Source organism: Somniosus microcephalus, chromosome 12 (assembly GCF_052327205.1).
Source record: "Somniosus microcephalus isolate GS21.2 chromosome 12, FLI_Smic_1.0, whole genome shotgun sequence".
NCBI lineage: Eukaryota > Metazoa > Chordata > Chondrichthyes > Squaliformes > Somniosidae > Somniosus > Somniosus microcephalus.
The window spans coordinates 209,150,139-209,175,599 of record NC_140998.1 but is presented as its reverse complement, the minus strand read 5'-3'; the positions used below and the strand labels follow the sequence as shown (position 1 = coordinate 209,175,599).

Here is a 25,461-nt window from a genome sequence, read left to right as displayed (position 1 = left end):
TTTTTAAGTTCTTTTCAATTTATTATGGTCTAGAAATTATTAGCATGTGAAAACGAGTGCATGTCCATCACCGAGGCCCGTGGTCTGTTAACTGTGAGCGCGAGTCTTTATAAAGCAGTGGTCAGTAAGACCCGACGGCAGCTGTCTGTCTGTGGTCTGGACCCATCGCAGGTACGGAGGTGAGACGTTAGTGTGAATGAGGTTCTCTGAACTCAGCCGTCCCTCCGGTCCTCCTCTGCCCTCTGCGCCAAGAGGCCATTGGTCCGTTTGTTCCCGGGCGGGTTTCCCTTTGCTACAGTCAAACCTAATCGTGCGGCCGCCTTCAGCCTCCGCCCGCTTTACGTCAGGGCTGCTTTCCCAGTGTCGGTTCTCTCCTGAGCCTTTCCCGGAACTGGGAATTAGGGTGTTCGGGGAGGTGCAACGTGACGACTTTAATGTGACTGGCGTGGATGGGGCAGAAAGGCTTAACACACCCCGTGCCCAGTGATACAGAGACACACCAGCAGAGGGCAATAGAGAGCGGAGTGACTGAGCACATTCAACCCCACAGCACTGGAATTGTGATTCAGCAAATATTCTGCTGAAAGAGTTAAGATGACTATCAGACACCAGCAGCAGCTCTGAATTTACAGCCTTGCATTGAGGTTTTAATATATTTCGCCAGCAAAAAGACAGCGGGGCATTGGGGTTAGTTTGGGATTGATACAGGGCTATGGGGAGAGAGCGGGGCAGTGTGATTAGTTTGGCGATTGATACAGGGCTATGGGGAGAGAGCGGGGCAGTGGGATTAGTTTGGGGATTGATACAGGGCTATGGGGAGAGAGCGGGGCAGTGGGATTAGTTTGGGGATTGATACAGGGCTATGGGGAGAGAGCAGGGCAGTGGGATTCGTTTGGGATTGATACAGGACTGTGGGGAGAGAGCAGGGCAGTGGGATTAGTTTGGGGATTGATACAGGGCTATGGGGAGAGAGCGGGGCAGTGGGATTAGTTTGGGGATTGATACAGGGCTATGGGGAGAGAGCAGGGCAGTGGGATTCGTTTGGGGATTGATACAGAGCTATGGGGAGAGAGCGGGGCAGTGGAATTAGTTTGGGGATTGATACAGGGCTATGGGGAGAGAGCGGGGCAGTGGGATTAGTTTGGGATTGATACAGGGCTATTGGGAGAGAGCGGGGCAGTGGGAGTAGTTTTGGTCTGGCTCTAACAAAGAGCCGGTGAAGAGACGAGAGGAATGGGGTGAAGGGTTCCTGTCTGCAGGAGATTGAGTGAGTCCATCAATCAGCTTGCCAAGAATTTGAGCGCACAGAGCAAGCTGGGATTCTCTCTCCCAGCGACACTCGCACCATCCAGCAGTCAAGGGGGGCTGTTGAGGTGACGCGTTCCGTTTAGAGCACAACTTTTAGAAAGACCAGCAAGAGGGTGGTGCCAATGGAGGCATTGAGCTGGGTGGAAATGCCAGCTTTGCTGGTGGTTGAGGGGAGGGGCGTGGTGGAGCGGGTGAAGTTCCGCGACTCAATGTTGCACAAGTTGTCCTTGCAGCAGTAGAAGGCGTTGGTCGGATAGACGCCGTAGATATTGAAAGAATCTGGTTCTCGGCAAACGAAATCAGAAGCACAGCCTTTGAAGACGTACGTCGATATGTCCACTGTTCATGAAAAAAGACAAACCCGTTGTTATGAACCTTATGATCGATGAAGAAAGACTCATGAAATAACACTGGACGGCCAGCTGGTGGCGCTGTCCAAGGAGTATAAATACTCGGGCGTGGGCCCAGCATGCCCAGGACATTTTGTAAACAGGAACTAGTGAAAGATAACTAGACCTCCATGTTTTGAAACAAGTTGATTAAAGCCTTGCTTTATACTCGAACCAAGTGCGTAGTGAGTTTTATTACATCACCCTTCATTTTAACACCTTCGTATCGATTGCATTCCATTGAGTCAACCGGCATTGCCACCATCATTTTCTACCTGTGCAGTTTAACCTTTCTCATCATCTCAACGATACAGTTGGCCACATAGAAACAGGAGGAGGCCATCCAGCCCCTCGAGCCTGTTCCGCCATTCAGTCAGATCATGGCCGATCTGTATCTTAACCCCGTCAACCCGCGTCGGTTCCAGATCCTTTAGCACCTTTTCCTAACAAAAATCTACCAATCTCAGTTTTGAAATTTTCAATTGATCCCCCTCCAGCCTCAACAGCTTTTTTGGGGAGAGAGTTCCAGATTTCCACCACCCTTTGTGTGAAGAAGTGCTTCCTGACATCACCCCTGAACGGCCTGGCTCTAATGTTAAGGTTCTGCCCCCTTGTTCTGGACTCCCCCCACCAGAGGAAATAGTTTCTCTCTCTCTACCCTATCGAATCCTTTAATCATCTCAAACACCTCGATTAGATCACCCCTTAATCTTCTAACCTTGAGGGAGGACAAGCCTAGTCTGGGCCAACCTGTCCTCATGATTTAACCCTTCTAGCCCGGGTATCATTCTGATTAATCTACACTGCACAGCTATGGAAATAGTGGATGCATTGATTGGTATCTTCCAAAATTCAATTGATTATGGAACAGTTCCTGCAGATTGGAGGGTGGCAAATGTAACCCCATTATTTAAAAAAGGAGGGAGAGAGAAAACAGGGAACTACAGACCGGTTAGCCTAACATCAGTAGTAGGGAAAATGCTAGAGTCTATTATAAAGGATGTGATAACAGGACACTTAGAAAATATCAACGGGATTAGACAAAGTCAACATGGATTTATGAAAGGGAAATCGTGTTTGACAAACCTACTGGATTTGCAGGTGACACAAAGCTGGGCGGGAGGGTAAGCTGCGAGGAGGATGTCGGGAAACTCCAGTACGATTTGGACAGGTTGGGTGATTGGGCAGAAACATGGCAAATGCACTATAATGTGGATAAATGTGAGGTTATCCACTTTGGCGGCAAAAACAGGAAGGCAGATAATTATTTGAATGGCAATAGATTGGGAGAAGGGGAAGTGCAAAGAAACCTGGCGGTCCTTGTGCACCAGTCGCTGAAGGTAAGCATGCAGGTGCAGCAGGCGGTTAAGAAGGCAAATGGTATGTTGGCCTTCGTAGCAAGAGGGTTCGAGTACAGGAACAAGGATGTCTTGCTACAGTTGTACAGGACCTTGGTGAGACCGCACCTTGAGTATTGTGTGCAGTTTTGGTCACCTTACCTGAGGAAGGACGTTCTTGCCATGGAGGGAGTGCAGCGAAGATTCACCAGGCTGATACCTGGGATGGCAGGAATGACGTATGAGGAGAGATTGTGTCGATTGGGCTTATACTCACTGGAGTTTAGAAGATTGAGAGGGGATCTCATCGAAACCTATAAAATTCTGTCAGGTCTGGACAGACTAGATGCAGGAAGGATGTTTCTGATGGCCGGGGAGTCCAGAACTAGGGGTCATAGTCTAAGGATAAGGGGTAAGACATTTAGGACTGAAATGAGGCGGAATTTCTTCACCCAGAGAGTGGTGAACCTGTGGAATTCTCTGCCACAGAGGGCGGTGGAGGCCAGTTCATTAAATATATTCAAGAAAGAGTTGGATATATTTCTTGAGGCTAAAGGGATCAAGGGATATGGGGAAAAGGCAAGGACAGGGTACTGAATTTTGATGATCAGCCATGATCACATTGAATGGCGGAACAGGCTCGAGGGGCCGAATGGCCTACTCCTGCTCCTATCTTCTATGTTTCTATTTTTCTATGTGGAGTTTTTTGAGGATGTAACTGGTAGAATAGATAAGGGAGAACCAGTGGATGTGGTGTATTTGGATTATCAGAAGGCCCACATAAGAGGTTAGTGTGCAAAATTAAAGCACATGGGATTGGGGGTAATATACTGGCATGGATTGAAAATTGGATAACAGACAGGAAACAGCGAGTAGGAATAAATGGGTCATTTTCGAAGTGGCAGGCGGTGGCTAGTGGGGTACCGCAGGGATCAGTGCTTGGGCCCCAGCTATTCACAATATATATCAATGATTTGGATGAGGAAACCAAATGTAATATTTCCAAGTTTGCTGACGACACGAAACTAGGTGGGATTGTGAGTTGTGAGGAGGATGCAAAGAGGCGTCAAGGCGATTTAGACAAGTTGAGTGAGTGGGCAAATACATGGCAGATGCAGTATAACGTGGATAAATGTGAAGTTATCCACTTCGGTAGGAAAAACAGAAAGGCAGAGTATTATTTAAATGGTAATAAATTGGGAAATGTTGATGTACAAAGGGATCTGGGTGTCCTTGAACACCAGTCACTGAAAGCAAACATGCAGGTACAGCAAGCAGTTAGGACGGCAAATGGTATGTTCGCCTTCATTGCATACCCCTTGATGCCTTTTGTGTCTAGAAATCTATCGATCTCCTTCTTAAATATATTCAGTGACTTGGCCTCCACAGCCTTCTGTGGTAGAGAACTCCACAGGTTCACCACCCTCTGAGTGAAGAAATTTCTCCTCATCTCAGTCCTAAATGTCCTACCCCGTATCCTGAGACTGTGACGCCTCGTTCTAGATCCCCCCAGCCAGGGGAAACATTCTCCCTGCATCCAGTCTGTCTAGCCCTGTCAGAATTTTATACGTTTCAATCAGATCCCCTCTCATTCTTCTAAACTCTAGTGAATACAGGCCTAGGTGACCCAATCTCTCCTCATACGACAGTCCTGCCATCCCAGGAATCAGTCTGGTGAAACTTCGCTGCACTCCCTCTATGGCAAGTATATCCTTCCTTCGGTAAGGAGACCAAAACTGCACACAGTACTCCAGGTGTGGTCTCACCAAGGCCCTGTACAACTAGTAAGACATCCTTGCTCCTGTACTCAAATCAGCCTAACCGTCTTCCTACCATCTACAAACTCCGAATGATATTGAGTTACTCTTCACAGAATGATATGCAATTTACAGCACAGAAACAGGCCATTTGACCCAACTGACCCATGCTCTACACCAGCCTCCTCCCACCCCTCTTCACCTCACCCCATCCACACCAGCCTCCTCCCACCCCTCTTCACCTCACCCCATCCACACCAGCCTCCTCCCACCCCTCTTCACCTCACCCCATCCACACCAGCCTCCTCCCACCCCTCTTCACCTCACCCCATCCACACCAGCCTCCTCCCACCCCTCTTCATCTCACCCCATCACCATATCCTTCTATTCCTTTCTCCCTCATGTGTTTATCCAGCTTCCCCTTAACTGTATCTCTGCTCTTCGCTTCAACCACTCCCTGTGGTAGCGAGCTCCCCATTCTCACCACTCTCTGGGGAAAGAAGTTTCTCCTGAATTCCCGATTGGATTTATCAGTGACTTTCTGATATTGATGGCCCTTAGTTCTGGTCTTGCCCACAAGTGGAAAGATCTTCTCTACGTCTACCCTATCGAACCCCTTCATAAGCTTAAAGCCCTCTATCAGGTCACCCCTCAGCCTTCTCTTTTCCAGAGAAAAGAGCCCCAGCCTGGTCAGTCATTCCTGATAGCTATAACCTTGCAGTTCTGGTTATCATCTTTGCAAATCTTTTCTTTGTAAAGCATCTTTGCCCAGAGAGTGAGATTGTGGAACTGGCCACCAGAGGGAGTGGTTGAGGCGAATAGCGGAGACGCAATTAAGGGGAAGTGCAGGAGGGAGAAAGGAATAGAAGAAAATGCTGATGAGGTGTGAGGAAGAGGGGTGGGAGCAGGCTGGTGTGGAGCATAAACACCGGCAGGGACAGGTTGGGCCGAATGGCCTGTTTCTGTGCTGTTAAATTCAACGTAATATTTCGTTTTTTGTCGGTGTTTCCATGTTCTTCACTAAGATGATGAGTAAAGACTTGAACCTACTCCATCTGAGTTGACCCGAATTGTGGACACAATGGTCTTGTTGTCCTCGACATTTAACTGGGACCATCGAATTTCTGCAACCGGCCTCAGTCAAGGTGAAACATCCAGCGCATTCCAGGCCATTGAGTGTGGCGTCTTCTTTCTCTGTAATGTGAACGGACACCGGCCATTAACGAGTCCCGTGCACTGAGGGAGTGCTGCACTGTCGGAGGGGCAGTACTGAGGGAGCACCGCACTGTCGGAGGGGCAGTACTGAGGGAGGGCCGCACTGTCGGAGGGGCAGTACTGAGGGAGCACCGCACTGTCGGAGGGGCAGTACTGAGGGAGCGCTGCACTGTCGGAGGGGCAGTACTGAAGGAGCGCCGCACTGTCGGAGGGGCAGTACTGAGGGAGGGCCGCACTGTCGGAGGGGCAGTACTGAGGGAGCACCGCACTGTCGGAGGGGCAGTACTGAGAGAGTGCCGTACTGTCGGAGGGGCAGTACTGAGGGAGCACCGCACTGTCGGAGGGGCAGTACTGAGGGAGCGCCGCACTGTCAGAGGGGCAGTACTGAGGGAGTGCCGCACTGTCGGAGGGGCAGTACTGAGGGAGCACCGCACTGTCGGAGGGGCAGTACTGAGGGAGCGCTGCACTGTCGGAGGGGCATTACTGAGGGAGCGCCGCACTGTCGGAGGGGCAGTACTGAGGGAGCGCCGCACTGTCGGACGGGCAGTACTGAGGGAGCGCTGCACTGACGGAGGGGCAGTACTGAGGGAGCGCTGCACTGTTGGAGGGGCAGTACTGAAGGAGCGCCGCACTGTCGGAGGGGCAGTACTGAGGGAGCGCTCCACTGTCGGAGGGGCAGTACTGAGGGACTGCTGCACTGTCAGAGGGGCAGTACTGAGGGAGCGCCGCACTGTCGGAGGGGCAGTACTGAGGGAGCGCCGTACTGTCGGAGGGGCAGTACTGAGGGAGCACTGCACTGTCGGAGGGGCAGTACTGAGGGAGCACTGTATTTTCAGAGGGGCAGTATTGAGGGAGCACTGCACTGTCGGAGGGGCAGTACTGAGGGAGCACCGCACTGTCGGAGGGGCAGTACTGAGAGAGTGCCGTACTGTCAGAGGGGCAATACTGAGGGAGCACCACATTGTCGGAGGAGCAGTACTGAGGCAGCGCCGCACTGTCGGAGGAGCAGTACTGAGGGAGCGCCACATTGTCGGAGGAGCAGTCCTGAGGGAGCGCTGCACTGTCGGAGGAGCAGTACTGAGGGAGCGCCGCACTGTCGGAGGGGCAGTACTGAGGGAGCACCGCACTGTCGGAGGAGCAGTACTGAGGGAGCGCTGCACTGTCGGATGGCCATATTTCCAGAATTTGGGATTGTGGCTGTTGTGAATGGTTGAAAGGAAATGGAATTGAGCGCAGGGCGAATGTGGATCCCTATCCATTCCGCCCACGCCCCCCGTATTGGTGCATATTGATGCCTTACCTGGCTCAATCTCATCGTTACACAAGTCGGAGTTGCAACACTTGGCGTGCAAGAATTCAGACAGCTGTCCACTATTGAAGGAAATGAGGCCAAAACAATGTCCACAGCCCTTCACAATGTACTCGGAGCGTGAGGTGCCTAGCAGAACAAGTCACATCAGTTTACATCACCAAAGTCACTGGGAGCTCATCGCCCCTGCCAACGTTAGGCGGGGAACGTTTTTTTTCTAATTCATTCTGGGGATGTGGGCATCGCTGGCGAGGCTGGTAGGCCTTCATCTTGAAGCACTGAGCAGTGGGCTTGACACAAACTGAGCAGCCATTTCAGCGGGGCATCTAAGAGCCAACCACGTTGGTGAGTGGGGCTGGAGCCACGTACCGGCCCAGATCGGGTAAGGAGTGTAGGTAGCCCCAATATCCCGCCACCAATGGGAACTGATGCATTACAACCATCCTCACCGCCGCTCCCCGAACTCTTCCCATCCCCGACAATGTATGTTTGAAGGTGGGAGGGTCCCAGGACCAATCGTAATCTGCCATGGGGGGAGGTGAAATACAACTTAGGCGGTGGGGATCTCGACACAGTCCGATAACTTGTCGGCCGCTTTCCTGTTTTCCTTGTCCCCCCTGACTGTTACCAGCCATTTCAGGGACACAGGAACAGGAGGAGGCCATTCAGCCCTTCGAGCCTGCTCCACCATTCAATGAGTTCACGGCTGATCTGCATCTGAACTCCATCCACCCGCCTTGGTTCCATAGTCCTCAATATCCTTACCCAACACAAATCTATCAATCTCAGTTTTGGCATTTTCAATTGAACTCGGCACCCTTTTTGGGGGAGAGAGTTCCAGATTTCCACCACACTTTGTGTGAAGAAGTGCTTCCTGACATCACCCCTGTAACCTCCTCCAGCCCCGACAACCCTCCCTATCTCTGTAACCTCCTCCAGCCCCTACAACCCTCCCTATCTCTGTAACCTCCTCCAGCCCCCTACAACCCTCCCTATCTCTGTAACCTCCTCCAGCCCCTACAACCCTCCCTATCTCTGTAACCTCCTCCAGCCCCTACAACCCTCCCTATCTCTGTAACCTCCTCCAGCCCCCTACAACCCTCCCTATCACTGTAACCTCCTCCAGCCCCTACAACCCTCCCTATCTCTGTAACCTCCTCCAGCCCCTACAACCCTCCCTATCTCTGTAACCTCCTCCAGCCCCTACAACCCTCTCTATCTCTGTAACCTCCTCCAGCCCCTACAACCCTCCCTATCTCTGTAACCTCCTCCAGCCCCTACAACTCTCCCTATCTCTGTAACCTCCTCCAGCCCCTACAACCCTCCCTATCTCTGTAACCTCCTCCAGCCCCTACAACCCTCCCTATCTCTGTAACCTCCTCCAGCCCCTACAACCCTCCCTATCTCTGTAACCTCCTCTAGCCCCCTACAACCCTCCCTATCTCTGTAACCTCCTCCAGCCCCCTACAACCCTCCCTATCTCTGTAACCTCCTCCAGCCCCTACAACCCTCCCTATCTCTGTAACCTCCTCCAGCCCCCTACCACACTCCCTATCTCTGTAACCTCCTCCAGCCCCTATAAGCCTCCCTATCTCTGTAACCTCCTCCAGCCCTCTACAACCCTCCCTATCTCTGTAACCTCCTCCAGCCCTACAACCCTCCCTATCTCTGTAACCTCCTCCAGCCCCCACAACCCTCCCTATCTCTGTAACCTCCTTCAGCCCCTACAACCCTCCCTATCTCTGTAACCTCCTCCAGCCCCCTACCACACTCCCTATCTCTGAAACCTCCTCCAGCCCCTATAAGCCTCCCTATCTATGTAACCTCCTCCAGCCCTCTACAACCCTCCCTATCTCTGTAACCTCCTCCAGCCCTACAACCCTCCCTATCTCTGTAACCTCCTCCAGCCCCCTACAACCCTCCCTATCTCTGTAACCTCCTCCAGCCCTCTACAACCCTCCCTATCTCTGTAACCTCCTCCAGCCACTACAACCCTCCCTATCTCTGTAACCTCCTCCAGCCCTCTACAACCCTCCCTATCTCTGTAACCTCCTCCAGCCCCCTACAATCCTCCCTATCTCTGTAACCTCCTCCAGCCCCTACCACCCTCCTGTTATGTTCATTAATAACTAGACATTCTTATTATGAACACAGCTAGCTTCTAGCTAGTTATTTATTCAGTACACGTTCTCTCGGTACAGTATCTGCAGAGGCTTCCATGTGTGCTCCTGTGTGCAGGCTGCCTTCTTGACTGTTGCCTTCTGGGTAGCCTAGTGCCTCATGGGTAATGTAGTCTTAAACATACAGCTATATACAGCTCTACACAGCTCCACCTAGTGTCCATTATAGAATGACATGCTATTGATCACTACATCCCCCTTTCTTTGAGGTTTAACAAAATCAATATCAATCAACTTTCAAGAAAACAATAAAGATAATATCAGTAACACTTTTGTTATTGCTCTATAAACATAACCATTTTCAAAACAGTCAACACATTTTCAAAGCTTTACATTGTACTCAAAGATTAAGTCTATCAGGCTCTTTTACTTCACGTGTGGATCTTCTCATGTGTCTTCATGAGATTGTTCTGGCGGTGAATGACTAGATGCAGTTGCGGCATTGTCATCAATCTGGTCTTGAATAGTCTCTTGTGTTTTTAGGAGGGAACGGCGGTTCCTCCTGAGAATCTGTCCTTCCTCAGTTCTAACAGTTTATGACCTTGGTCCTACTTCCTCAAGAACTGTAGCTTTCCTGTTCCATGTATCTGGATCCTCAATCCTGACAACATCATCCTTTGTCAATGGTTTTAGAGTTTTGGATGACTTGTCATAGTATGATTTCTGTTTCAGCTTTAACAGTTGAAGTCTCTGTCTCAGTTCCTCACTTTGCTGTTCTTTTGCACAGCAGGGTAGCGTGGTGCGCAACTTGCGACCCATTAGTTCAGCAGGTGAAGAACCACAGTCTAAAGGTGAGGCTTGGTAGCTCAGCAGGGCGAGATAAGGATCAGACTTGCTTTCTGTCACTTTCTTCAGTAGCTGCTTGAGAACTTGAACACCTTTCTCTGCCTTACCATTTGACTGAGCATACAAAGGACTGGATGTGATGTGCTGAAAGTCATAATGTGCTGCAAACTGTTGCCACTCCTTACAGTTGAAGCACGGACCATTGTCGCTAACGGCAATCCTGGGAATTCCATGTTTGGCGAAGATGGATTTCACATGCATTATGACACTGCTTGCTGTGGTGCTTGAGAGCAGTGCCATCTCAGGATAGTTAGAATAGTAGTCAATCACTATTAGATAGTCTTTACCATTTAAATGAAAAAGGTCCATACCAACCTTTTGCCATGCTGCTGTTGGTATGTCAGCTACTATCATTGGTTCCTTTTCTTGTTTGCTTTGGTGTTTCTGACATGTCTCACATTTGCCTATCATGTTCTCAATGTCCTTATTTATGCCAGGCCAATAAACAGTGTCTCTTGCTCTCCTTTTGCATTTTTCAATTCCGAGGTGACCCTCATGAATCCTTTTGAGCATGTCTTGATGTAGAGCCTGTGGAATGACTATTCTGTTCTGTTTTAGTAATAGTCCACTTGCGACACTCAATTCTGACCTTATGTGAAAATATTTTGGACAGGAACCTTTTGGCCAACCATCATGAATGTTCTCTATTACTGTTTGTAATACTGTACCTTTTACTGTTTCTTCTGCTATTTGCTTTGATTTTGTGTCTGACACGGGCAGCGCAGCAGTGACCATACTCACATGAACATCCACGTCTTCTTCAGTAGAGCTCACATGACTCATTGTGGGTGCTCGGAATAGTGCATCTGCTAACACTATGTATTTGCCTGGTGTAGATCAGTTCAAAGTCATATCTTTGCAGCTTCATCATGAGTCGTTGAATCCTTGGAGACATCTCATTCAGGTTTTTTTTTATGATGGCAACCAGAGGGCTGTGGTCTGTCTCAACTGTGAAGGTGGGAAGTCCATATATGTAGCCATGAAACTTTTCTAGTCCAACTACCAAGCCTAGACATTCCTTTTCAATCTGGGCGTGTCGACACTCAGTATCAGTCATACACCTGGAGGCATAGGCAACAGGCTTCCAATCTTTACCATCTGCTTGTAGCAAGACCGCACCTAGGCCATCTTTTGATGCATCCGTTGACGCTTTGATTCTTTCGGTTGGGTCAAAGAAGGTGAGTACAGGTGTGGTTGTCAGCACTGTTTTAAGGTTTATCCACTCTTGTTCATGTCTTTCTGTCCATGCGAACTCATTTGTTTTATGTAGCAGGTCTCGCAGACAGGCTGTCTTGGCTGACAAGTTAGGAATGAACTTTCCAATGAAGTTTATCATCCCCATGATGCGTAGCACTCCTTTTTTGTCAGTGGGTCGGGGCATTTTGAGTATGGCGTTTACTTTTTCCATATCTGGCTCTATTCCTTTACCAGATAGATTATCTCCTAGGAAAGTGACTTCCTGGATGCCAAACTGACACTTAGCTTTGTTGAGCTTCAGTCCATTCTGGCGTATGCTCTGTAGCACTTTAGTCAGTCTCTCATTGTGTTCTTTCAGTGTGGAGCCCCAGATGATGATGTCATCAACATAGACCCAAACTCCTTCCAGACCTTCAATTATGTGTTCCATCGCTCTATGAAAGATTTCAGATGCAGATACTATCCCGAAAGGCATTCTGAGGAAACAATACCTGCCAAATGGTGTGTTGAAGGTACAGTATTTGGTGCTCTCTTCATCCAGTTTTAGTTGCCAAAATCCTTGTGAGACATCGAGATTTGTAAAGTATCCGGCACCTGACATTTCACTGGTGATTTCTTCTCGCTTGGGAATCTGGTAGTGTTCACGTTTTATGTTTGCATTTAAGTCCTTTGGATCCATGCATATTCTTAGATCATTGTTCTTTTTCTTTACACATACCATGGAGTTAACCCAGTCTGTTGGTTCTTCGACTTTCCTGATGACTCCTAGTGTGGTCATTCTGTCCAGTTCATTCTTGAGCTGGTCACGCAGGGGTGCTGGAACTCTTCATGGAACATGTACCACTGGCTGAGCATCCTGCTTTAGTTGGATCTTGTAAGTGAATGGTAGAACTCCAAATCCTTTGAACACATCCTGGAAATTATTCACTACAGAATCCACCGAGTCATCTGGTCTGCTTATGGCACAGTTTATACGGTAGACTCTTTTGACCAGTTCTAAGTCCTCACAAGCTTTGTCACCCAGTAGTGAATCAAGCCTTTCAGCCACAACAGGAAACATGAGATGATGCACTTTGTCTTTGACTGTCACTTTAAGTCTGCATGCACCTAAGCTATCTATTTTCTGTCCATTATAGTCCTTCAGTAGTACTGACTTTTTCTGTATTTTGGGCTTTTCTTTCATATTGTTAATGTCACTCATACTGATTAAGTTTGCTTTTGCCCCAGTGTCCAGTTTCAATGTAACTAATGCTTCATTTATCTGCAGTGGGATCATCCATTTGTCCTCTTTTACTGCATTAACTTTATGTTCAGCATTGTCTATTTCTGAGGGCTGCACATTTTCTGTATCTTTTTTGATATCGTCACATGACACCATTCCTACAAAAAATGTTTCACTTACATCAGTGTCCTCAATCACATTAACTCGTTGCCCTTTCGTCGTTTTTACTTTTGAAAAGCATTGTTTGGCAAAGTGATTCTTTCCATTACACTTTGTGCACATTTTTCCAAACGCTGGGCATTGTCTTAACTGGTGTTTGTAACCACAGCGTTTACAATTAAAAAATTTCATCCTCCGATTGCTTTTCATTTCTGTTCTGCCCACGTTTCTTCCCCTTGTAGGACACAGCACCGACAGCAGCATTATCACTCATTACATTCGCATCATTATTGATTTCACTGAAAGTCTTCGCGTGCTTTCGAGCTAGCTCGCTGGCTTTTCATATTTTCACTGCATTTTCCAAATTTAGTTCGGTTTCTCTCAACAGACGTTCCCTGACTTTTTTATCATGAATACCAAACACAATCTGGTCACGAATCATGGATGCTTTGAGCTCAGAGAAATTACATGTCTGTGCTTTCAGTTTCAGATCAGTTATAAAGCTAACAAAAGTCTCATTTTGTTGCTGTGTCCGAGAACGGAAGATGTATCTTTCATAGGTCTCATTCTATTTGGGAGAGCAATGTGCATCAAATTTTTTTAGCACATCTTCTAATTTTTCTCTGTTCTCCGCTGGATTAAATACAAATGTATTAAATACCTCTATCGCCTGTGGGCCTGCAACTGTAAGCAGCAAGGCTATCTTCCTTGCGTCTGGCTTCGTACCGAATCCGATGGCTGCAATGTAGAGTTCGAATTGTTGTTTAAAAATTCGCCAATTGTAGTCGACATTTCCCTCGAGATTCAAACCTCCTGGTGGCTTCAAATTCTCCATGTTGCTTTTCACAATTTTCAGCAGATCTTCACCACCCTGGTACCATGTTATGTTCATTAATAACTAGACATTCTTATGATGAACACAGCTAGCTTCTAGCTAGTTATTTATTCAGTGCACGTTCTCTAGGTACAGTATCTGTCGAGGCTTCCATGTGTGCTCCTGTGTGCAGGCTGCCATCTTGACTGTTGCCTTCTGGGTAGCCTAGTGCCTCATGGGTAATGTAGTCTTAAACATACAGCTATATACAGCTCTACACAGCTCCACCTAGTGTCCACTATAGAATGACATGCTATTGATCACTACACCTCCCTATCTCTGTAACCTCCTCCAGCCCTCTACAACCCTCCCTATCTCTGTAACCTCCTCCAGCCCCTACAACCCTCCCTATCTCTGTAACCTCCTCCAGCCCCTACAACCCTCCCTATCTCTGTAACCTCCTCCAGCCCCTACAACCCTCCCTATCTCTGTAAACTCCTCCAGCCCCTACAACCCTCCCTATCTCTGTAACCTCCTCCAGCCCCTACAACCCTCCCTATCTCTGTAAACTCCTCCAGCCCCTACAACCCTCCCTATCTCTGTAACCTCCTCCAGCCCCTACAACCCTCCCTATCTCTGTAACCTCCTCCAGCCCCTACAACCCTCCGAGATCTCTGCACTCCTCCAATTCCGGCCTCTTGCCCATCCCCCGATTTCCATCACTCCACCATTGGCGGCCGCGCCTTCAGCTGCCTGGGCCCCGAGCTCTGGAATTCCCTCCCTAAACCTCTCCGCCTCTCTCTCTCCTCCTTTAAGACGCTCATTAAAACCGACCTCTTCCACCAAGCTTTTGGTCACCTGTCCTAATATCTCCTTATGCTGTGGCCCGGTGTCAAATTTTGTTTTATAACGCTCCTGTGAAGCACCTTGGGACGTTTTACTACGTTAAAGGCACGATATAAATACAAGCTGACATGCAGTAAAAGAAAAATACCAAAGATTACTCAGTACTTACCGAAGACTTCATTGGCAGTGAATGATCTGCATGTTGAATGCTGCGTTGTGTTGCACACGGTGGTATTTAGGGTACAATTCCCCGAAAAACTATTACATTTGTGACAGACCAGCGAGTAACCTGTAGGAACAAATGGGACAAGTTTATTTTTACTCATTCACGGGATGTAGGCGTCGCTGGCAAGGCCAGCATTTATTGCCCATCCCTAATTGCCCTTGAGAAGGTGGTGGTGAGCCGCCTTCTTGAACCGCTGCAGTCCCGTGTGGTGAAGGTGCTCCCACAGTGCTGTTAGGGAGGCGTGGTCAAAGCTTCGATGCTGGGGATGTTGGCCTGGGAAAGAACACTGATGTTGGTGCGCCCATCCTGCCAATGGATTTGCTCAATCAGCTCCGATGGACGGGTCACATTGTCCGCATGCCCGATACGAGACTCCCAAAACAAGCGCTCTACTCGGAGCTCCAGCACGGCAAGAGAGCCCCAGGTGGGCAGAGGAAACGCTTCAAGGACACCCTCAAAGCCTCCTTGAAAAAGTGTAACATCCCCCACCGACACCTGGGAATCCCTGGCCCAAGACCGCACAAAGTGGAGGAGAAGCATCCGGGAAGGCGCCGAACACCTCGACTCTCTCCGCCGGGAGCAAGCGGAAGTCAAGCGCAGGCAGAGCAAAGAGCGCACGTCAACCCAAGCACCCCACCCACCTGCCCCTTCAACCACTGTCTGCCCCACCTGTAACAGAGACTGTAGGTCCCGCATTGGACTCATCAGTCACCTGAGAACTCAGTTTTAACGTGGAAGCAAGCCATCCTCGGTTCTGAGGGACTGCCTAAGAAGAAGAAGAACAGTTAGGGAGGGAGTTCCAGGATTTTGACCCAGCGACAACAAAGGAACAGCCGATGTATCTCCAAGTTGGAATGGGGTGTGTGACTTGGAGGTGGTGGTGTTCCCATGCACCTGCTGCCCTTGTCCTTCTAGGTGGAAGAGGTGGCGGGTTTGGGAGGTGCTGCCGAAGAAGCCTTGGCGAGTTGCTGCAGTGCATCTTGTAGATTATACACACTGCAGCCACGGTGCGCCGGTGGTGGAGGGAGTGAATGTTTAAGGTGGTGGATGGGGTGCCAATCAAGCGGGCTGCTTTGTCCTGGATGGTGTCGAGCTTCTTGAGTGTTGTTGGAGCTGCACTCATCCAGGCGACTCATGTCAAGACACAACCGCAATTAATTACTACCAACGTGGCCTTTCAGTGGGGCAAGTTAATGGGTTGCGAATAACTTTTGGCAGAAATAGCACTCAGAGGAGTGGAATTATGGCGTGGGATAATTGTAGACAAACATTTAACACATTCTGAATAAAAATTCCAATTCTGTGTTTCAGGCGAGCAGCATAGATGCATTCAAGGGGAAGCGAGATAAACACACGAGGGAGAAAGGAATGGAAGGATATGTTGATGGGGTGAGATGAAGAGGGGTGGGAGGAGGCTGGTGTTGATGAGGTGAGATGAAGAGGGGTGGGAGGAGGCTGGTGTTGATGGGGTGAGATGAAGAGGGGTGGGAGGAGGCTGGTGTTGATGGGGTGAGATGAAGAGGGGTGGGAGGAGGCTGGTGTTGATGGGGTGAGATGAAGAGGGGTGGGAGGAGGCTGGTGTTGAGGGGGTGGGATGAAGAGGCGTGGGAGGAGGCTGGTGTTGATGGGGTGAGATGAAGAGGGGTGGGAGGTGGCTGGTGTTGATGGGGTGAGATGAAGAGGGGTGGGAGGAGGCTGGTGTTGAGGGGGTGAGATGAAGAGGGGTGGGAGGTGGCTGGTGTTGATGGGGTGAGATGAAGAGGGGTGGGAGGGGGCTGGTGTGGATGGGGTGAGATGAAGAGGGGTGGGAGGAGGCTGGTGTGGATGGGGTGAGATGAAGAGGGGTGGGAGGAGGCTGGTGTTGACGGGGTGAGATGAAGAGGGGTGGGAGGAGGCTAGTGTTGATAGGGTGAGATAAAGAGGGGTGGGAGGTGGCTGGTGTTGACGGGGTGAGATGAAGAGGGGTGGGAGGGGGCTGGTGTTGACGGGGTGAGATGAAGAGGGGTGGGAGGAGGCTTGTGTTGATGGGGTGAGATGAAGAGGGGTGGGAGGTGGCTGGTGTTGACGGGGTGAGATGAAGAGGGGTGGGAGGGGGCTGGTGTTGACGGGGTGAGATGAAGAGGGGTGGGAGGAGGCTGGTGTTGATGGGGTGAGATGAAGAGGGGTGGGAGGGGGCTGGTGTTGACGGGGTGAGATGAAGAGGGGTGGGAGGAGGCTGGTGTTGATGGGGTGAGATGAAGAGGGGTGGGAGGAGTCTGGTGTTGATGGGGTGAGATGAAGAGGGGTGGGAGGAGGCTGGTGTTGATGGGGTGAGATGAAGAGGGGTGGGAGGAGGCTGATGTTGATGGGGTGAGATGAAGAGGGGTGGGAGGAGGCTGGTGTGGATGGGGTAAGATGAAGAGGGGTGGGACGAGGCTGGTGTTGATGGGGTGAGATGAAGAGGGGTGGGAGGAGTCTGGTGTTGATGGGGTGAGATGACGAGGAGTGGGAGGAGGCTGGTGTTGATGGGGTGAGATGAAGAGGGGTGGGAGGAGGCTGGTGTTGATGGGGTGAGATGAAGAGGGGTGGGAGGAGGCTGGTGTTGATGGGGTGAGATGAAGAGGGGTGGGAGGAGGCTGGTGTTGATGGGGTGAGATGAAGAGGAGTTGGAGGAGGCTGGTGTTGATGGGGTGAGATGAAGAGGGGTGGGAAGAGGCTGGTGTGGAGCAAAAACACTGGCATGGACCAGTTGGACCAAATGACCAGTTACTGTGCTGTAGATACGTTGTAATAGTTAGTAATAAATCACCCCCCTCAAGGATTGGTCGATTAAAGCACCCCATAGTGTGGCACTGAGCTATATAACATTAGGAGGGTCCCAACTGCATCCTCGGTTTAGCTGGTGTGGACCATACATTTGACATCAATATCCCTCAGCTAGAAAGGAGGTGGAGATCAGCCTTTATTGCAAGGGGGTTGGAGAACAAGTGTAAGGAAATCTTGCTGCAATTATATAGGGCTTTGGTGAGACCACACCTGGAATACTGTGCACAGTTTTGGTCTACTTTTCTAAGGAAGGATATACTTGCCTTGGAGGCGGTGCAACGAAGGTTCATTGGACTGATTCCTGGGATGAGTGAGTTGTTCTATGAGGAGAGATTGAGTAGAATGGGCCTATACGCTCTCTGGTTTTGAAGAATGAGAAATGATCTCATTGACACGTATAAAATTCTTAGAGGGATTGACAGGGTAGATGCTGAGAGGTTGTCTCCCCTGGCTGGGGAGTCTAGAACTAGGGGGCATAGTCCCAGGATAAGGGCTCGGCCATTTAGGACTGAGATGAGGAGGAATTTCTTCACTCAGAGGGTGGTGAATCTTTGGAATTCTCTACCCCAGAGGGCTGTGGAGGCTCAGTCACTGAGTATATTCAAGACAGAGATCGATAGATTTTTGGACTCTAGGGGAATCAAGGGATATGGGGATCGGGCGGGAAAGTGGAGTTGAGGTCGATGATCAGCCATGATCGTATTGAATGGCAGAGCAGGCTCGAGGGGCCAAATGACCGACTCCTGCTCCTATTTCTTATGTTCTTATGTTCGGCCAGAGTTCCTGCCCCTGATCGCTTTCCAGTGACTCGATCTCTAGAAGCAAGTGAAAATAGGAACAGGCATAGGCCATTCAGCCCTTCGGGCGTGACGGGTACTGGGGAAGGACATGGCTGTGAGGTTGAAACCATTAATAGGCATGGCGCCTATTATCCAGATCATACTACATCTGAAAGGAACTGAAGAAGCTAGCACTGAAACAAAGTATTTCTCTTTGGGTCTCAGCCATCCTGCATTTAACCCATGCCAATTGTTGTGGAGTATTTTTAACCAACACTCGACACAAGGTTTCAGATCGATAGTCAAGTTGTCTTTATTACACCGGTGGGGAGACAGTCTGCTCTGTCTTTAGCCAGACTTCTCCAAATTGTTACAGCAAACACTACATTTTTATACATTACAATACACATGGCCAGCCCCTGCACAATTCATTCCTGCCACCTGATTGGATCTTGGCCCGCATGCACCTTCACGGATTGGTTACAAATCTTAAGGTAAACATGTGTAAGCTGCCTCCTCAGTTATTCACTCAAACTGCTGAACACTGATTAAAAGATAACTTGGAATGCGACCGAGATAATAAAGTTCTTACGGGCAGTTGAAATTCTAGACAGCCTGTCTCCACTTAATTACTTTTTGTTTAGCTTCCAAATGTCAGCTTATCTTGACCGCTTCTTTATGGATGTGGTCTTTCATGTTAGCCCCTGTCTTCCTTATGTGGCGTTGCCACATTGGGGAAACACTGTGTGTATGTAGATAAACCTGTATAATCCCCTTTTAACTGCTGTATTCCCCTCCCCCCGCAAGACAGTTGGAAGCTGAGAGGAATAAGGCATGTTCAGATTTGCCTGCTGCTGAGAGAAGGAAAACCAATCAGGTTCCAGCAGGTGACCAATCTGTGAGTCATCACAGGTTCGCGGGCTTTACGAATTCAGTACTGTATTGTGAGAGTTGGAGTAAAGACCTATTTCTTGTAGCTCGCTGTGTTGCCTATTTCTTTACGCGGGAGACCGTAGTCCCCCACATTGGTGACCCCGAATGTCGGCGGCCGAAGCCCCCGACTCACGTAGCCCTACAGAGGCCAGCAACGACCCGACGGCAACCAGCAGCAGCCCGATGTCGGCCGGCGCCGCGTCCTTGAAGCTCCCCACCTTCTGGGAACACCAAGCACCAGCTTGGTTCGCGCACACGGAGGCCCAATTCACCCTTCGCAGGGTTCAAGACGATGAAGAAAGGTACCTCCACGTAGTCTCAGCACTAGCAAGCTCCACCGCCGCCGAGATTCTTGACCTGCTGGGGAACCCACCATAGACCAGCAAGTACTCAACCATTAAGGGCCGCTTGCTGCAGGCTTACGGCCTGTCCAGGGAGGAGAGGGCCCGCAGGCTTCTCTCACTACCAGGCCTCGGCGAATCTACCCCGACCCAGTTGATGAGCCGGATGCTTGTGCTCCTGGGCTCTGAACCGCAGTGCTTCTTGTTTCGGGCCCTTTTCCTCAGCCTGCTTCCTCAGCAGGTACAGACTGCCCTCGCGGGGTCCCCAATTACGGACTGTGTACAACTGGCAGCCGCCGTGGACAAAGTCTTCGCCGTCGCTCAACTCGGCTGTGCAGCCGCGAGGCTCCCCGACACCACCGAGCGCGCGCCGCCACGCCAGGCCGCAGAACTATGCTACTACCATGCGCGTTTCGGCCACAAGGCCCAATGCTGCAGAGCACCCTGCTCTTTCGATCAAACCAAGAGGGCCACCCGGCCCAACGCACCAGGCCCGCGCCGCCGCCTAGGCCCGCTCGACCGCACCCCCGCCGCCACGATGGCCATCGGCACCGCAGGTAAACTGCTGTACATAACTGACTCCCTTTCAGGGCGCAGATTCCTTTGCGACACCGGAGCCCAATGCAGCATAATTCCTGCCTCCCAGCTCGATATCCAGGCAGGCCGCAGCGGCCCACCCCTCGTGGCGGCAAATGGCGCAGCCATCGCCACTTTCGGAAAGCGACGGGCCGAGGTCTGTTTCAACGGCCAGCGATTTACGTGGGATTTCGTGACGGCCTCGGTGGCACATCCCTTGCTGGGCGCCGATTTTCTTTGCGGCCATGGACTCCTGGTCGACGTCCGCGACAGGCGCCTGATCAACGCAGCAACTTTCGCTTCACTGGCCTGCCAGCAGAGCAACAGCCCGGCCCTCGTCGGGTCCTGCTCCGCCCCGGCGCATGACGACTACACCCGCCTACTCGCATATTTCTCGAGGCTCACACAACCGACCTTCTCGGCCGCGGCAGCCAAGCATGGGGTCGAGCACCACATCGCCACTACGGGACCACTAGTGTTCGCCCAAGCCAGACGCCTGGACCCAGCCAAGATGGCGGTGGCCAAGGAAGAATTCGCCACGATGGAGAAACTGGGCATCATCCGCCACTCGAACAGCCCCTGGTCGTCCCCCCTCCACATTGTGCCCAATCCGGGCGGTGGCTGGCGCCCCTGCGGCGACTACAGATGGCTCTGCACCCTCTCTAAGGCCTTCACATCCTTCCTAAAGTGTGGTGCCCAGAATTCATCATAACTTCCTTGCTTTTGTACTCAATTCAATTCAATTCAATTCAAATGCTTTATTGGCATGAAAGTTTACAGGGAACCATATTGCCAAAGCTTACATAACAAAAAGTACAGTTTTCCAACATTCTGTAGGTGTCAAACAATTTTGACCTTCGTTGGGTACATACAATATTACTTTAAACAATATTAATTTAAACAGTCTTTGTACATCAGTGGGTACATTCAGTATTAATTTTAAACAGTCCTCAGGTTGTGACATGTTGTTACATATTTGGCACCAAGGTATGGTCTGTCTCCTTCTCCCAGGACTAATCTTAATTTTGACAGGTCATCCAATTCCTTGAAATCTGGGGTTGTTTGGCTGAGCTTGTCAAATAATATGTTTCTTGATGTGTTGAATTTTTCGCATTTTAGGAGGAAATGCATCTCTGTCTCAACCTCGCCGGCCAGACATTGATCACATATTCTATTCTCTCTAGGCTGCCAGGATTTCTTGTATCTTCCTTTTTCAATTGCCAGTTGGTGGTCGCTTAGTCTGTACCTGGTGAGGGTCTGTCTCTGTTTTGTGTCTCTGATGGTCGAGAGATAGTCTGCCAGTTTATATTCTCTTTTTAGGGCCCGGTAACATTCTAATCTGCTTTGGCTTTTGGTTATTTTGTTCCAATGTTCCAGGTAGGTTTCTTTGCTTTGTTTAATGATTTGATTCACTCAGATTGGTGTTTGGACGGCAGTGTTGGTCTGGGACTGGTCAGGGTCCGGCTGAGTAGGAGTACTTAGTTTCAGTAGCAGCTGACTCAGGGGACTCTTTTCTGGGTTTAGCTCTTGGGTCTGGAAGGCTTTAAAATGAAGGGTGTCTGGGGAGCTAGATTTGAGGTGATTTAGGAAGTTTAGTGCTCGTTTTTGGATGTTTATTATCAGTGGGTATCTGCCTAGTTCGACTCTGCATGCATTTGTTGGTGTTTTCCTTTGGGTGCGAAGGATGCTTCGGCAAAATTCTGCATGTAGGGCTTCTATTGTGTGTTTTTCCCATTTAGTGTAGCTATGGTGATTGAGCGGGCCCCATACTTCACTACCGTACAGCGCAATCGGCAGGATTACGCTGTGAAATATTTTTAGCCAGATTTTGATTGGGATTTGGATGTTGTAGAATTTTCTTTTTATTGCATATAGGGCTCTTCGGGCTTTTTCTTTTAGTGCATTCACTGCTATGCTGAAGCTCCCTGATGCTGTAATGGTTAGACCAAGGTAAGTGTAGCTCATAGTGTGTCCTATGATGGTATCACTGAGCTATTTCTATTACTATGCCTCTATCACTATGCCTCTATTTATGAAGCCCAGTATCCCGTGTGCTTTTCTAACCACTTTCTCAACCTACCCTGCCACCTTCAATGATTTGTGCACACATACCCCCAGGTCTCTCTGTTCATGCACCCACTTTAGAATTGTACTCTTTAGTTTATATTGCCTCTCCTCATTCTTCCTACCAAAATGTATCACTTGGCACTTTTCTGTGTTAAATTTCATCAGCCATGTGTCCGCCCATTTCACCAGCCTGTCTATGTCTTCCTGAAGTCTAGCACTCTCCTCCTCGCTGTTCACGATACTTCCACGTTTTGTGTCATCTTGCTAGAGCCGTTCGAAATCATGAAGGGTTTAGATGGAGTAACTGAAGAATCAACAACCTGAGGCCATAGATTTAAGGTGATTGGCAAAAGAGCCAGAGGCGGCATGAGGAAATAATCTTTTTTACGCAGCGAGTGGTTAGGATCTGGAATACACTGCCTCATAGGGCAGTGGAAACAGATTCAATAGTAGCCTTCTGTGCTATATGGTTCCAGGAATAAACAGGAACAGTTACGCTGGTGATTGTAGAGACTGTGTGTCACTGTAAATGAAATACATGTACAGAAAAACACACATCCATAGATATAGTCACAATTATACATGCAAACATAATTAAATTCACAGGTATATATATATATATATATACACACATTCCTATGCTCACGCTATCTCTTGCACACTGATATACCTATCAATTCGTCCAATAAAAGGCGACGAGTTAGGAACGTAACTAAAGGTTTTTATTGACTAAATAACAGAGCCCACCCTCGTGGGTGATCGGGTCCAACAAGGAGGAATACCAGCCAGTCGACTACCTTTATACCTGGGCAGGTAGGTGGAGCCATGGGCGGAGTCGGAGGTGGTCAGCCCAGGTATAACAGCGCGACAAGAGGCGACCTCGTATCGTGATACAACGGTGATAACAATACAACAGTGATAACTATAGTGTAACGATAAAGTGGTTTACCACACACACATATACACACTCACATGTATGCACATGTACACATACCCCTACAGTGAGCTCAATCAAATCCCTGCTGACCACTCCTATGGCCCAGAAATTCGGGTCGGAGGCTTCCCGCGGGTGCAAGCCCCCGACCTGCACTTACCTAGCGCGCCGGCCGTTGTGCTGTGGGAATTCCGATCCTGGGCCTCCTCCAACTGCCGGCGCGCAGTGCTTGCATATCCCAGGGGCGCAGTTAGTTCGATGCGTCCCCTGGGATCACGTGGGCCATGGAGAGCCAATGGTAGCAGGGAATGCTTCATTCATAAGTTTGACAAGAACAGTTGTCAAAACTATAAATACCATAAGCCCCAAAACATCACTAAAACTTCAATTAAATTTTTTTTTTAAATCACATTTTTAAAATAACTAGAAATTACATAAAATAACTATTTTAAACAATAATTTAAATTTTTGAAAAAATTAATTACATTTTCTAACAGGGCTAAAAATAAACTTACCTTTCTTTAAAGTGTTTAAAAATAATAAACCTGTGGAAAAAATGTTTTAATTTTAATTAATTCACCACTTACCTTGTTAAAAGCAGGCCTTGCGCCTGCTTTTTAAAAGTGTAACTCCTGCAGACTTACCCTCCCGGAGAAACCTGGAAAGGAAACGTAAGTTCCAGGCGCACGCGCTGCCTCTCCGGCGCACGCGTTCGACCTCTGAACCCTTTCCTTTAAGGAAACGGAAGTTCCGGTTTCCCGCGTATGCGCAGCGCATGCACGAAACCGGCACTTCCATTGGGCTTACGGGTGAGCACCCAGTGCGTACTCACCCGTGGAGATCCGAATTTCTGGGCCATACGTTCCTGTGCCCTCTCGACCCACATTGATTGCATTTCCCCCAAATCATTGCCCAGTGTTCTGCGCGCCAAGCTAAGCGGTCCTAGGCTCCTCAATGTAAGCTCGAGGAACAGCACCTCATCTTTCAATCAGGCACTTTACACCCTTCCGGACTCAACATCAAGTTCAACAATTTCAGATCTCTGCCCCCTTTTTTTCAGATGGCAGCTGTTGATGATTCTGCCATTCCCTATTACACTTCTTCTAGACCCATCTTTAGTTTCTTTACTTCTCCCATTACCATCTCCTTTTTCTTTTGTCATTTAATCTCTCCCGCCCTCCACCTTATCGCAGACCCCTTTTGTTCTTTCCTCCCCTATCCTGTTTCCCCGCCTCTGCACTTGCTTAAAACCTGTTACATCTCCAACTTTTTTTCAGTTCTGAGGAAGGGTCATCGACCCGAAAGGCTGACTCTGTTTCTCTCTCCACCGATGCTGAGTGTTTCAGGCATTTTTCTGTTTTGATTTCAGGATTCCTCACTCCACGTTTGAATCCTCACTCGACACAAAGCCGACCACCATCGCCACTGATGGCGCAGGACTTGAACCCCAGGCACCTGGTGAAGTCTCAATCCCCCTGCTACCATCACTCAACACAACTCAGGAACACCCAGTTCCCAATGGGATACACTACTCGCTCATAAAAGACAGGAACACAAACTGCTTGCTGTAAAGGTTGACAAAATTGTCTTTTTCTCCCAAAAGACATTCAGAAATAAAACAAGCGCCCTTTGCCTGCAAACCTGGCACTATGCAATGTTTCTGCTATCAGAATAATCGACAACTCCTTGAGAGAATGAATAAATAAATAAATGAAGCGAGAGGCTGGGGGGGGGAGATTGATAATGCAATTTGCCCGCATAGACAAGCTTACCTTCAGTGACCAAGGCGATGAACAAGACTGCTCCAAGCAACACCTTCATTTTTCTCTCTGCCTCCTTCCAACTCTAGACTTCGATAGTTGGATCTGATCGATATTAAAGCAATCTTATTGAATTTATAGAGTTGGTGACGTCGACGAGAGAGAGAGAGGGGGAAAACCCTTGGAACAAGAACCAAATCATAGACGGTTCCGCCCCTTGGTCGGTAAGGCGTCTGCCTACCTGTCGACACATGGGCATCTGCCAAAGGTCCACTGTCATTTCTCAATGCGGGAGACGGCAATTAAACCCGGGGAAATTGGTGCTCAAAGAATGGACTGCACCTTCAGCGGGATGTATCTCCACACCGGACCCAGACCTCCTACATTGATCAAAATCTTCAGCCGTCGTGTCTGTCAAGATTATGGTGTGACTTCAAATAAAGCTGTTGGACTATAACCTG

General features: G+C 49.3%; 1 protein-coding gene across 1 annotated transcript; it reads right to left on the bottom strand.

The window, feature by feature from the left end:
• On the bottom strand, positions 1–25,254 carry LOC147109987 (phospholipase A2 inhibitor gamma subunit B-like). Its single transcript, XM_086003984.1, has 5 exons — positions 25,013–25,254; positions 14,749–14,868; positions 7,307–7,444; positions 5,842–5,985; positions 1–1,647 (listed from the first exon to the last, which is right to left on the bottom strand). Exons 1-5 carry the CDS (start codon positions 25,059–25,061, stop codon positions 1,388–1,390), a joined length of 711 nt encoding a protein of 236 aa, XP_085860110.1. The 5' UTR covers positions 25,062–25,254; the 3' UTR covers positions 1–1,387.
• Positions 25,255–25,461: the final 207 nt, after the last annotated feature.